The sequence below is a fragment of the Zootoca vivipara genome, chromosome 3, assembly GCF_965207765.1.
Source record: "Zootoca vivipara chromosome 3, rZooViv2.hap1.1, whole genome shotgun sequence".
NCBI lineage: Eukaryota > Metazoa > Chordata > Lepidosauria > Squamata > Lacertidae > Zootoca > Zootoca vivipara.
In genome coordinates this window covers 77,354,446-77,366,705 of record NC_142586.1, presented here as the reverse complement: position 1 = coordinate 77,366,705, position 12,260 = coordinate 77,354,446, and the positions used below count along the sequence as shown (strand labels likewise).

At 40.2% G+C, this 12,260-nt stretch overlaps 1 protein-coding gene across 2 annotated transcripts in view; it reads right to left on the bottom strand.

Moving 5' to 3' along the window:
• KIF26B (kinesin family member 26B) overlaps window positions 1-12,260 on the bottom strand; it is a 275,544-nt gene that overhangs the window by 140,623 nt on the left and 122,661 nt on the right. For both annotated transcript variants that reach the window (XM_035108339.3, XM_060272882.2), the window contains exon 4: window positions 10,980-11,146. In XM_035108339.3, coding sequence (XP_034964230.1) covers window positions 10,980-11,146 — 167 coding nt within the window. The remainder of the gene's footprint in view (window positions 1-10,979; window positions 11,147-12,260) is intronic.

Here is a 12,260-nt window from a genome sequence, read left to right as displayed (position 1 = left end):
AGGAAATCAGATTTCTGGATATTCATTCTATTGCAATTTAAAATATAATCAATGTCATTTGCAATACTAATTTGATCCCTTTGCTGTTAAGAACAGGCTTTCAGATAGTACTGATATATCAAAGGTGGCACAGCTTTACCTCCGTTGCTGTTTAGCAAAGAGGGAAATGAATCCAATCTTCTGGCAATCAAAATAGAAAACCTGAAGTCCCACATAGGGCTAACCTCAATGCTTTGTGCCAGGGACCTATATTTGATAGCTCCCTTTAATTCCAGCACAGGGATATAAAGGAATATTGAGGACTGAAATCCTGGAAGTTTTTCAACATCTGTGTACTAACTGAGCAGGCATTATCATAGTGCTGCAAGGAATCTTCATCTCTTGAACCTCTCATTGATTTATTAAAGTTAAATCTGATTTCTTTGGACTGGGATCTGACAATCCTTTTTGAGGAAAAGTAATCAAGAAGGAGGAAGAGAGCAAGGGTGCTGGGCCAAGTATAGAACAATCCGAGCAACTTGTTCTAAACAGCTGGAGTGCAATTCCTAAACTGAAGACTATGTAGCTGTTACAATGTCATTCCTCAGAGGCTGGTAAACACTGATTGGCCTGCTCTGCATTCACTTCCCCTGTGCATGCCACCAGCAAAACATAGGCTGGATGTGGGTGAGGCTGGATGGATCCAGTTGGACAAACAAAATCTTGCAATTGTGCAGGCAAGTTTCTAGATCAGATCTGGCGCCAGCATAGAAAGAAGACTAGAAAAGAAACTCAAATGATTTGGCAGCATGCAGTGATTTTCAGACTTCAGTGTCATCTTTGTGTTTCTCCAGCCATGCAGTGTGCACATAATTGGCTGTTTGCAAACAAAGGCACAAAAAGGAAACGTTCAATGTAAGCCACAATTAGCATTTGCTGTTGAGGCTTGTGAGCTCACTGGCTTGTATTTGTGCTGAACAACATGACACATGACCCCTTGGTGGAGGGCAGGGGAGAACAAGGACAAAGTCAAGCGGACATTGAGGGGCATTCCACAAAAAAACAAAAGGAAAACAGAGGACTAGTTCATGGGCTAAATAAGTCTCAGTCATGAAATCAAGATGGAGATACTACTAGCTCCCCAACACTCACATGTCAAGCCAAATTAACTCTTCACTTCCGATTGAAATGTAATGAGCTGTCTAATAAATGAAATACAGTACTGAACAAAAAGGCTGAAACTGCTGTTATCAGAAAAGTGAACATTGGAAATCAGCTCACCCAGTCAAGGATTGTGCCAGTTTAAGATTAGGAACCAAGATAGGATAGTTTGATTTAGAGTCCAGCACTTGAAGGTTGAAATGTCTGCTGACGAAGACAATGGTTCTACTTCATCACTAATATTGCAACTCTAAGTACACTTTGTAAAAAGAAAGTCCCACCAAATTGAGGAGGAAGAGGAGGAGTAATAATAATAATAATTACAGATTTTGCATAAGGCTTTGTGCCATTCTACTGCCTTCCTCCACCTGAAAATTCATTAGTTTCCCCTATTCTAAAGTGTCCAGGGAGGAAAATTCAGTTTCAGTTCTAATGCTTGCAAGCATCACTTGTCATATTTCAGGTTATTTGAATGTGGAGCTTGCTCTGATTCAACGCCACTGCTATTTATTTATTTCAGAAAATTGCATTTTATGAAGTCTACAATATTCTGCATCCATGGACTATTTGTCAAACTGTCTTCTTCTTAAGCCCTCATTACTAATATTGAGCATCTCTTACATTCTGTTTTAGCAGGTTTCTCTGTGTCTACGGTGGCCTTAGTAACCATTATCTCAGTGGGCAACTTACTGAAATGCGTTTGTTGCTTTTACTGATGTACTCACAAAGGTTGCTAAATGGCAAGATGCTGTGCTATATGTAATCCAGGGGTGATGGAAACATAACACATCAAAGGATAGCTGCTTTCTGGGATCATATCAGATTCTCAATTGCAGCCACAAAACGAACAGAATAACTGAGGTTATTTTCTCCAGCCTCAACCTTTCTCACCAAAACCAGGGCATCTGCATAGCTACAAAGCTTAGAAAAGTTTCCATTGGTGCCAACAGAAACTTTTCCTCTAAGTCTCATAGCTATATGTGTGGAGGGATGATTGGGGGATGGGGTAGGCTGTGACTAAGGACAAGAGGGAAAGTTCTCCATTGCCTCTGCACTAGAGATCCTGAGAGCTCTCACAGCTGTAATTTAAGAGACAAAGAAGGCTGCACCTCACACATGAAATGTAATGTGTGCTTTGAACCTGACAGGCAAAGTTATCCAGGTTTGCAGCAGAAGTCTTTCCTAGTTCTCTTGCATTGGAGAGATTGAACTCAATAGTTTATTAATTCAACGCCTATTTCTCCCACTGTCCTTTAGGCTCTCCCCAAGAGCTTCTACAAAGTGTGTTAAAACTGCTACTCCCAAACAGAAATCGGGCAATTGCTACTATTTCACTCATCCACTCAGTCTGCATTCTCAACATGAAGAATTAATTGTGTGTCAATGGTTCCAGTACTGCAAACTTTTCTGTTCCATCTTATTCCTGATTGATCTTATGTAAAACATGTGAAGTAAGCCTGGTCCCTGAAAAAGCACTTATATAATTGAAGAAGGGCTTTATGAATTTACCACAATATTTAAATGTCTGCTTTTTGACAAAACATACTATAGCATCACGGCACTACAAGATCTTTACATGTTTATAAGTGTTATAACAAATACAAAGAGGCAAAGGGGAAAAGCTAGATTCTGCTGTAAATTAAGAGAGGAATTGTTTCCATGAACATCTGGGATGAATGTAAGCAACCTCCTCACTGCTTAAACAAAGAGCTGGCACAAGGAGAAAGGAAGAGATCTGTTTTCATTTAGAACATTGTTCCTTCCTTGGAGTTGAGGTATTATATTAAATAATACAATTTTCTGTGTGTAGATGGGGATTGTAGTGTAGAAGTTTTTTTAAAAAAGAAATCTTTATACATTGGATTTTAGAGGTACATCAATCTAAGTGCATGCACATGAAAGCTCATACCAATGACAAACTTAGTTGGTCTCTAAGGTGCTACTGGAAGGAATTTTTTTTCATTTTTTTCCATTCCAGAATATCTACTTTCTCCTAAACTATTAAGTCAGATGTTTGTGACATCTTCAAATCTTCCATCTTAGAACCCCAAGGCACAAAACAGGGTAAATTGATCTCTAGAATCATGGCAGAATGAAGTGACTTCTCATTTCCAACTATTATAGAATTAAAACAAATTTGTGCTCTGATCCGTATAAGACACAAAACAGAGAGATATAGTATGACTTCAGTGAAGAGGCTTCTGCTTGAAATTTGGATCTCATCTATCATTCTTCTCCCATGATCAGGTAACAGATCTGGTCTTCATGTTTTTGTTCCAGGTCAGAAAGGCACTTCTCTTATCTTACTCATGAACAATATCACTAGGAAGCACATGTGAAATCTTGGAACAAATAAATCACCATACATTGTAATCAACACAATGCTTACAAGTTGCTTACAAGTTTGCAGCCCAACCAGCACTGCATGGAAGCTATTCCTATGAACAGGCACCTTCAGATAGGAGCTTTACACAGAAACTGATATGACTTTTACAAGCATGATATACTTTTTTAAAGCCATTATGATTACTATGTAGATAGCTCCCATGTTAATACATGTTCAGTGTCTCCATTAAACCCAGGCCTGCATGCTCCAAGGAGTCATCAGTGTTATGTTTGATTTGGACACTTGACTTGAATAACATGAAGGCTGCAAGAGGTGTATTTTTGGACACAATTCTCACTAATCTCATGTGTTAAGATGAATTAAATATAAATGATCAAATACAAATACCATCAAAAATTTGAAAAAAGTTAAGGATTAAAACCAAACACATTTACTTACTCACTCACTCACTCACTCACTTATTTATCACTGATAACAAACCAGGAAACTCACAAAAGAAAAACTGATTGCATTTATGAGCCAAAAAGCAACAATGGCCATAGTGAAAGACAGAAATAAAATAAGATGAGGAAAGAAGAAAGTCCAGTAACAAGCAACGAAATGAATGAGGGAGAGACAGAGTGGAACAGGACGCAGGAGGAAAAAAAATATAAAATACTATTTTTAACTAAGTTAAATTTAATTTTAGAAAATGAGTTAGATTAACTTGAACATTATATCCCAAAAAACCAGGGTGGAATGGAATACCCTTTCCTCAAGCATTTTAGTAGCCTTTCAAAATGAGCTTTATATGTAAGCAGATCACTAATCCAACTGTTTAACTATTATGTGAAACAGCAACTGTTCTCAGCCTATCTGAAAATCTGATACTTTCTGCCCTAGACACCTCTCAAACAAACTAGACTTAGACCACATGGAATGGCTTAATCCTATTGACTCAGGTGGGGTCATCTTATCAGTTAGCTCTTCTCACAGGTGAACAAAGCAAATTTTAGTGGAGGCCTTTGCCCCCAGATTCCCATCATTTATGTTGACTGAGCTTTGTCAATTCTGTTTTCACCCATCCTCAAACAAACAAACACATGTGTGTGAAGTCTTGCATTGCAGCTATATAAACTAGCAATTTGGTGTTTCTCTTATAGCAGTAAGGTTACTCTGGAGCTGACAGCATGCTTTGCAGATGATAACCTAGATTGATAGATGCTCACACTTTATTGCCTGCTAGAAAAAAAGTTGTTGAAAAACATATGTACATAAGCATTTTGGGGCATTCACAGCAGGACGCTTCACACCAAGTGGCTCTTAGATAGCATGCTAGCCAAGATAAATATCTAGCCAAGATAAATATCTACTAGCCAAGATAAATATCTACTAGCCAAGATAAATATCTAACTGCTGCCCATGCCTCAATTCTTCCTCTCCACATCAAGTTGCTTATTTGTCACATTTATATCCTATATTTCCTCATAGGGCATCATAAGTAGGGATAGTTATATCCTATATTTCCTCATAGGGCATCATAAGTAGGGTTAGTTTTTTTCTACCCTTGGTGGGGAAGATTAAGCACCAGTAGTGGCTCAAATGGGGGACAGATTTTCAAAACTAATCTTCTGACACCAGTATTGCTGCTGCTGACACAGGTCTAGGGTGGCTGTGGAAGGTGGCTATGAGATTTGGGGCTGCACAGGAACACCAGCAACGGTGCCAGATTGGCTCTGCTAGCATGCCAGAGCAGCCACTACCTCATTCCTGCTCCATCCCCATCAAGGTTATGTTGGGAGGACAACTCTGTGGTTGTGCCCGACTGCATTCAGGAGATAGTTTCATGCATCTGAAGTAGTGGACTGCAGTAGACTGTGCTGTAACAAATTTGTTAAGTCTTTAAGGTGCCACAAGACTCTGCCATTTTTTACTCCGGACAGCCACTTCTGAGCTTCATCTAAACGGGAAATTGATTGGAGCTTCGTAATTTCCATAGCCCTTGTTCTACATGGTATGACTGTATACGGAGATCTTCTTGTCCTGTGGATGGTGGGGTTGTAATCATGCCACTGGTCCTGCTGTCTTCCATATATTAGCCCCACACCCATTCCTATATTTCTCTGAATGTGTGCCCAGTCCAGGGCCGGCTGTAAGGCAAGCCCAGGTGGCGCTGGGCTGCCAGGGGGGGCGCCGCGCCACTGCGCCTGTCCGCCCACCGCAGTGAGAAACAGGGTGGGGCGGGGGCGCCGGAGTGATCATCACACCACGGCGCCCTGGCGCCCAACATGCTTAAGATGGCCCTGGCCCAGTCACTACTGTCCATTCAGAGTACCATTCAGTTGAGTTGTTTCTATGCATGTAGCCATGATGCGCATCTTCTAATGTGGAAGACTGATTGAAGGGGAAGGGGCGGGACCTGTAATCACCATTGTGATTCCTCAAACATCCCCTCCCACTATCCAGTATAAGAAACTCTACCAGTGTTCCCCCATCCTCTCCTCTTTCTCTTGCCCCCCTGCTTGCTATATTAAAAAATGCTGCTGCTAATTTGATGGTGATGGCAGTCTTTCTGTCCCCGACTCCTCTCTGCCTTACATGGAGGAATGACAGTCACTTTGAAGAGCCCTGCCAGGGCCATATGGGTGGCAGCAGCACCTGAATGGGTGAGCCAACTGGCAAGATCTGTGAGCCGGAGCTCAAGGTTGCTAATCTGCCACCCGCTACATCTGACACCTAAGGCAAATTTGCCCGATGGAAGCGCCAGCCGTCACATAAATGTTTGTATAGGATTTTTGTCCTTCTCTTTTGTATTTCCAATCAGTCAGTTCATTTTCACTGATTATGGAGATGAACAGTCAATAACATCAGTCTCTTGTCTCACTGAAATTTTATTGTTCCAGGAAGCAATGCCTTCTGGAGAACTATTTGACTGGATTTAGAGTCTAGTGATTTCCTTTACAAAATGAGCATCACAAGTCAATAGATACAAAGACTTATTATCCCATAAACTGTGGTATGTTGCAAAGCCAGCTATGTATTCAGCATGTTAACAGCATGGCCATTTTACCATTCCCTTAGCATACTGTGGTCTTGTTATAAAGCAAAACCATACTGGATAGACATATACCCTTGAGCCAAACTGAAAGCAACTAGACATATGTTAAATTTCTCAAAGTTACACAGAGGTTCCTTTACAGTTTCAAGTGGCCATCAGTGTTTATGTTTACCCACTAATTGCTGGGGGAAAGTTGTCTGAATGAAGTGCTGTCTTAAGAAAACACTAGTTCTTTTAGCAGTCTTGTAACAGTACTCAGCCAACATGGCAGATCTTGGCTGGAATTTAGAAAAAGAAAGAAAGAAAGACTCTACAGCTGTGCTTCAACAACTATCTTATTCAGTAATTTTCAAAAATGGGAAAGGCATTATCAGATGAAAGGATTGCAATTCAGATTTTACAGGTGTAAACTGTAAGGTTTAGTACTTTTTATATTGGACCCACATGATCTTTTGAATCTGTGACTGCCTAGTCTTTATCAATGCAAATACACAAAATCATCAATATATTTTATATGGTCAACATATCAGCATATAAAACCATCTATTTATCATTTGTTTATTTTTTTAGTATGCAAATATCAATGTGGTCAGAGGTGATTTGTATAATTAAACTAAGCCATGACTGTACAAAGAATCAGATTAATGCTCTTAATTTTCATTTTTACAATCCTGAGAGGTAACATTTAACACCTAAGCTCCATAATTAGCAGGTGACTCGGGAGTCTTCAATTTTGCAGACAAGCCCCTTCCTCTTCTATAGATGCATTTGTAGAATTGGGGAAATAGACTAGAATAGTGTTTATTGCATTAGCCCATCAACCATACCAGCAGACTTGGGGAAATAGTAAAAAAAAATCACCATCTCTAGTAACTTTAAAAATTTGTCCTGTACAGTCCAGAACTTGATGTTATTATGCCTAGCTTGACAAAGCAAGGTTATTTATTCTACTCTCATACAAGTAGATCCTACTGATAATTGTGAGAAATTGAAATATGACATGGATACAGTCATAATAATTCCACCTATTATGGCTGCTGAAAACAGCACAGCCAGAAATGCAGAAATTGCTCCCAGCTGCTAGGCTGTGTTATCTCTTCCTTCATAGTCTCTCCATGCAGATACTGGAACATGCATGGCTGAGGATAGGCTGTGGCCAATCATGTACAAGAGAAAGTGACCATGTGGTAGAGTTTCAGTGCTTAATAAAAAACAGACTCCCTTTTTCACAGACTCATGTGAAATCGCCTGAAAACTTTTCAACATTCCTTTTAAATTTATTATCCTCCAGGAGCCTCTCGTGAACAAGCACCCTCTTGTGTAGCATCCATTCATTTCAGCAGGTTGGCCACATTGGTAGGAAGGAATCACTTGGCTGGTATACTCAGCAGTATATGCAGAGGGCATTGTACTCACCCTGCTGTCCACTTTGTAACTGAGAATCATCAGTCCAGGTGGAGCAACTGGAGCAAAATCATGAACCACAGCCACTCGGGCATCTTTCAAAAGCAAGCGTGGCGTATTTTAATGCCCACACCCAAACAACATGTGAATTGTTTGGTTGAAAGAATTCTGCTCTTGGTGGCTGGCAAATTGTTCATGAGAAGCTAATTTTATTTCTGAGTATTATTCTAGATAAGTTGTTGTCACAATAATATCATGGTTCTGCTTAAGCCCAGAGATGCTATTCAGTTAAAGCAGGTGGGGCTGACCTGTTTTTCTGTATTCCTTCAGAATACAGAAGGGCCACATGTCAGTTGTGGGTGAGGCCAAAGCCAGCAGTAGTGGGACGGACAGAGCCGAAAGTGGGCAGGGCCACCTCATTTTCTTTCTCTTTCTACTAACTTCTCTTTGTTTTTGACATCCCTCACTTCTCTTCTGTACCTAGCAGGCTGCCATGGAAAAACAGATCATTCTTGCCAGAGATATTGTAGAAGGCTTATGAAAGTTGGCCCAGGGCTGCGTAATATTAGGCCAAGGGTTGCCTAGCCCAGATTTAAAGGGAGGGAGCTGGACTAGGGGGCATGCACTGTGCCCTAAACATATTGAGATATGCAGTGCTTTTTTCTGGGGGTACGCAGGGGTATGCATACCCCTAAACATTTTGTGAATCTAACTTAGGCCTCATTGAGGGGCAGTAGTTCAGTATGAGTAGGAAAATGAGAGTACCCCTAAACATTTTTTTAAAGAAAAAAAAGCACTGAAGGTACCAGTATGTATTCAAGTATTCAATTCCAGGCACTCAGGAAATTAATGGAACTACTCCAGCGTAAGCACTTAGCAGAATGAGTACAATGGCTTGGCAGTCATTTCAATAATTTTAGGCTGAATACAAAGGGATAAGATTCAGTATTCATTAAGTTCAGAAATTTCCCTGCATGTTGTCCAACATCTTGTGTAACATGCAAAATGCAAAATCTAAGCTTAAAGACCTGTAAACAATTTCAAGTTGCTTGTTGCCAATGCACATTGTCTCTGCTTGCCCTGACAGATCAGAAGGCTTATTTATACAGTATGACTTGGCTCACACCTAAGTAAATATCAAGGCCATATCACTAACCAACACTTATGCAGCATTTTTCTTAAAGTTAACATTACTTGGGTTGCAATAACTGCAGTTATTGGGAGGTTTGATTCAATCTAGTCAAGATAATTAGGAGACAGTAATTGTTTATTTCTCTAGTCCTTTCTCCAATAAAAGGTTGAATTCCACAAAAGGCTTCAATGTACAACAGAAGTCTCTAATTTGGTGTAATACAGTTTCACTTTTTAAAAAACTGCTGAGTGCCCAATGCTATAATTAAAATTAAAGCCATATTCAACTGCTAGAGGGTCAGTTTTTGAAAAATCAAACTGAAAAGTCTGAAAACAGACATCTTTCAGGCTGACAAAAGGCACTCTGTCTGCTAGCCCTGAAATGGGCTTTAGAAATAGCAGAGGAAGTGTTATACAGGAGTTGTTAATTTTCTCCCCCACACATTCCAATGGATTCCCCCCCCAAAAAAAATCTTATTATGTCATATATTGCAAATTAAAATGTAGTTCATTAAGAGAGAGAGAAAGTGAGGGGAGTCCAAAAATTACCCCTATTTCTTAACATAAGTTTGACAAGTCATCCCACAATTTTGCCACTGGATGTAGTTTTTTCAATGAAATACTGTTAGGATTTGCATTCTTTGCACAGCAAGAAACCAAAAGATTTGCCTACGCCTTATTTAGCCAAGCCATCTTGTCCCTCCTACTGTTCAATGTGCACATTCAGCCTCTTAGCAAAATACCAATAGGTTTATTTATTTACGTATTTCTATGCCGCCATATCATAAAATATCCTGGCGGTGTGCAGCTATAAAACATAAAACACAATTTAAAACAATAAAAATATATAATTAAAGTGCCTAGTTAATCAATGTTAACATCTGTGTATGCCTTGTTAGCATAAAAGGGCCTTCAAGAGATGTTTGAAAGTCAAAAGGATGCCTGCCAAATCTATGCTGGAAGAGTGTTCCACAGTATGGGACAGGTGGTACTAAATGCCCGACTTATAGTGGAGCCCAGTTCAGCCTCTGTAACATGGGGAATAAATTGTATTGTATCTTCAATGTATAGACTTATCTCTTACCTCAGCCTCCCTCATTTTAACTAACCCAAGACCAGCCAGCTCTGTACTTGACAGGCATCCATATAGCCCTCAGTTGTAAACAATTGTGTGTGTGCTTCAGTGTTTGTTTGTTTGTTTGTTTGTTTGTTTGTTTGTTTGTTTGATGATTCACTGTCTTTCAGATTCTTTGAAAGAGAATCTCAAGTCTCTTCACCAGATGCCAGAACTATATGTTCAACAATGAATGGCAGCCCCACATCTCCTCCCGTCTCCTCGGAAATGATTAGTAGATGTGATGTCATTTCCTGCCCTGCAAACATCTTCCAGTTGGGTGATATTCAACTGAGTGGACCCATTGACATTGTTGGATCTAACGTAAGTCATATTCAGTGCTTGTTTTTTTTCAGGGGGTACTCAAGGGTACGTAGTACCAGACCCCTCCCCTCACTGCAGATGCTGTTCATGTGCTTAGCCTGCTGCCAGCTTCCAGCACATTTGCATGTGAGCTACTCTATTGTTTGGTCCCATTGGTGATGGAGAGACACCATCACACTCCTACAGAACAATGTGACTTTTCAAGTTCTAGGAAAACTCATAAAGAAAAACAAGTGTTGTTGTTTTTAATCTCTCACTATTGTTTTAAAGAGACTATAGATATGGGTGCAGGGTAATGGGAAATAAGCAAAATTGCATGTTGCTCTAGATCCAACAAATCATTCCACTTAAAACTTCATCATGTAGCAATGAACCTATAAGCCAATCCTTTTATCAGTCTTTGAAGTGTTAGCCTTAGACCTGGATGCCCACAGTTCCTGGCACATCAGAGCTGCAGAGAGCAAGCAAACTTTCCATCTTACCTGGCAAAAAAGGAAGCTGCCACTGAGGTGCCTGTTGACGTGTCACTGGCAACACAGGTGCTTTGGGAAGCAGGTAAGCTGTACAAGGAGGGTTTATCGGCATTGTAGCGGTTCAGTGCAGCTTCAGTCAATCCCTCTCGGCCAGTCTCAGTCATCAACTGGGAAATCTAAAGAGGGGGGAAAGGTACAGGCTCACTGGGTGCTATTTCATCTGACCACTGCATGTGTTGGAAGGCAGGGAAAGAGTATCGCATTCAGCACACTTCTGTGACCTTTTAAATGCATTTATTGGCTCTGCAATCCAGTTCTGTGGTACTTTGGCTAAGACTTTACCTCATTTCCATTAAAAGTAATGAGCTAAAATAACCCCCTGACATTGTAAGTTTCCTTTATGGCTTTGGAGTTCCTTCTGTTTGGAGGAGAAAGTGTAAACCATTATCCTTGCTTCATTTGAGCACAGTGGGGAACTCGGAGGCATTAGTCAAAGCCTACTTATTAAAGGAAATCTCCACAAACATTCGCCCGTGTGGCAACGTAGCCGTGCATAATGCAAGTCAAGATGGGTGCTTGAGGACCGGACGTACTAGGCATCTCCATGTATTCCAAGCATTTAAGAGATGTGACTCTGACTCAAGCAAGATGCTAATGTGTATGTTTCATATTACTGCCTGCAATTTATTATGAGATTAAAAAATCAAAAGTAATTGAATCTAAGAAAAACCCCATACAGTCCTGTAAAATACTAGTTAACATACATCTTTCTCACACATGTCAAATGGCATTCTCAGCATCTGTCCCAGTTGCACCTCTTTCTCCCCAGCACCACCCCCAATTCCCCCCCTCAAAACCAAAATTGCCTGCAATTTATATTTATGCTATGTAAAAAGTGACTGGGTCTTCTTACCGGAATGCAAGGTTTAAAAAATAAAAAGCACTTCCCATACTTGGCCAGGTCTATGGGAGCATTTATTTCCTGATTGATTTGTTATGTAGTTGTGCTTCAGATGCTTAATAGACAATATATTTTCTTACGAGGCCAGATGTTACCCATTTGATGAACCTCATGTGCCTGTTTAGTAAAAGGTTTGGCATCCTCTCACTAATTCAGGCAATCTGACATCCTGAATATCTTAAACCTGACAGGTGACCAGAGCCCTGGCAAAGCAGGCTAGTATATAAGAAGTATATTCTCATCTATATGCCAAAATACTTTCTGTTTCTTATCAGGTCCACTTTTTGGGGGGGCACTCTTATTATCAGCACCCTCATTTTACAGCTGCT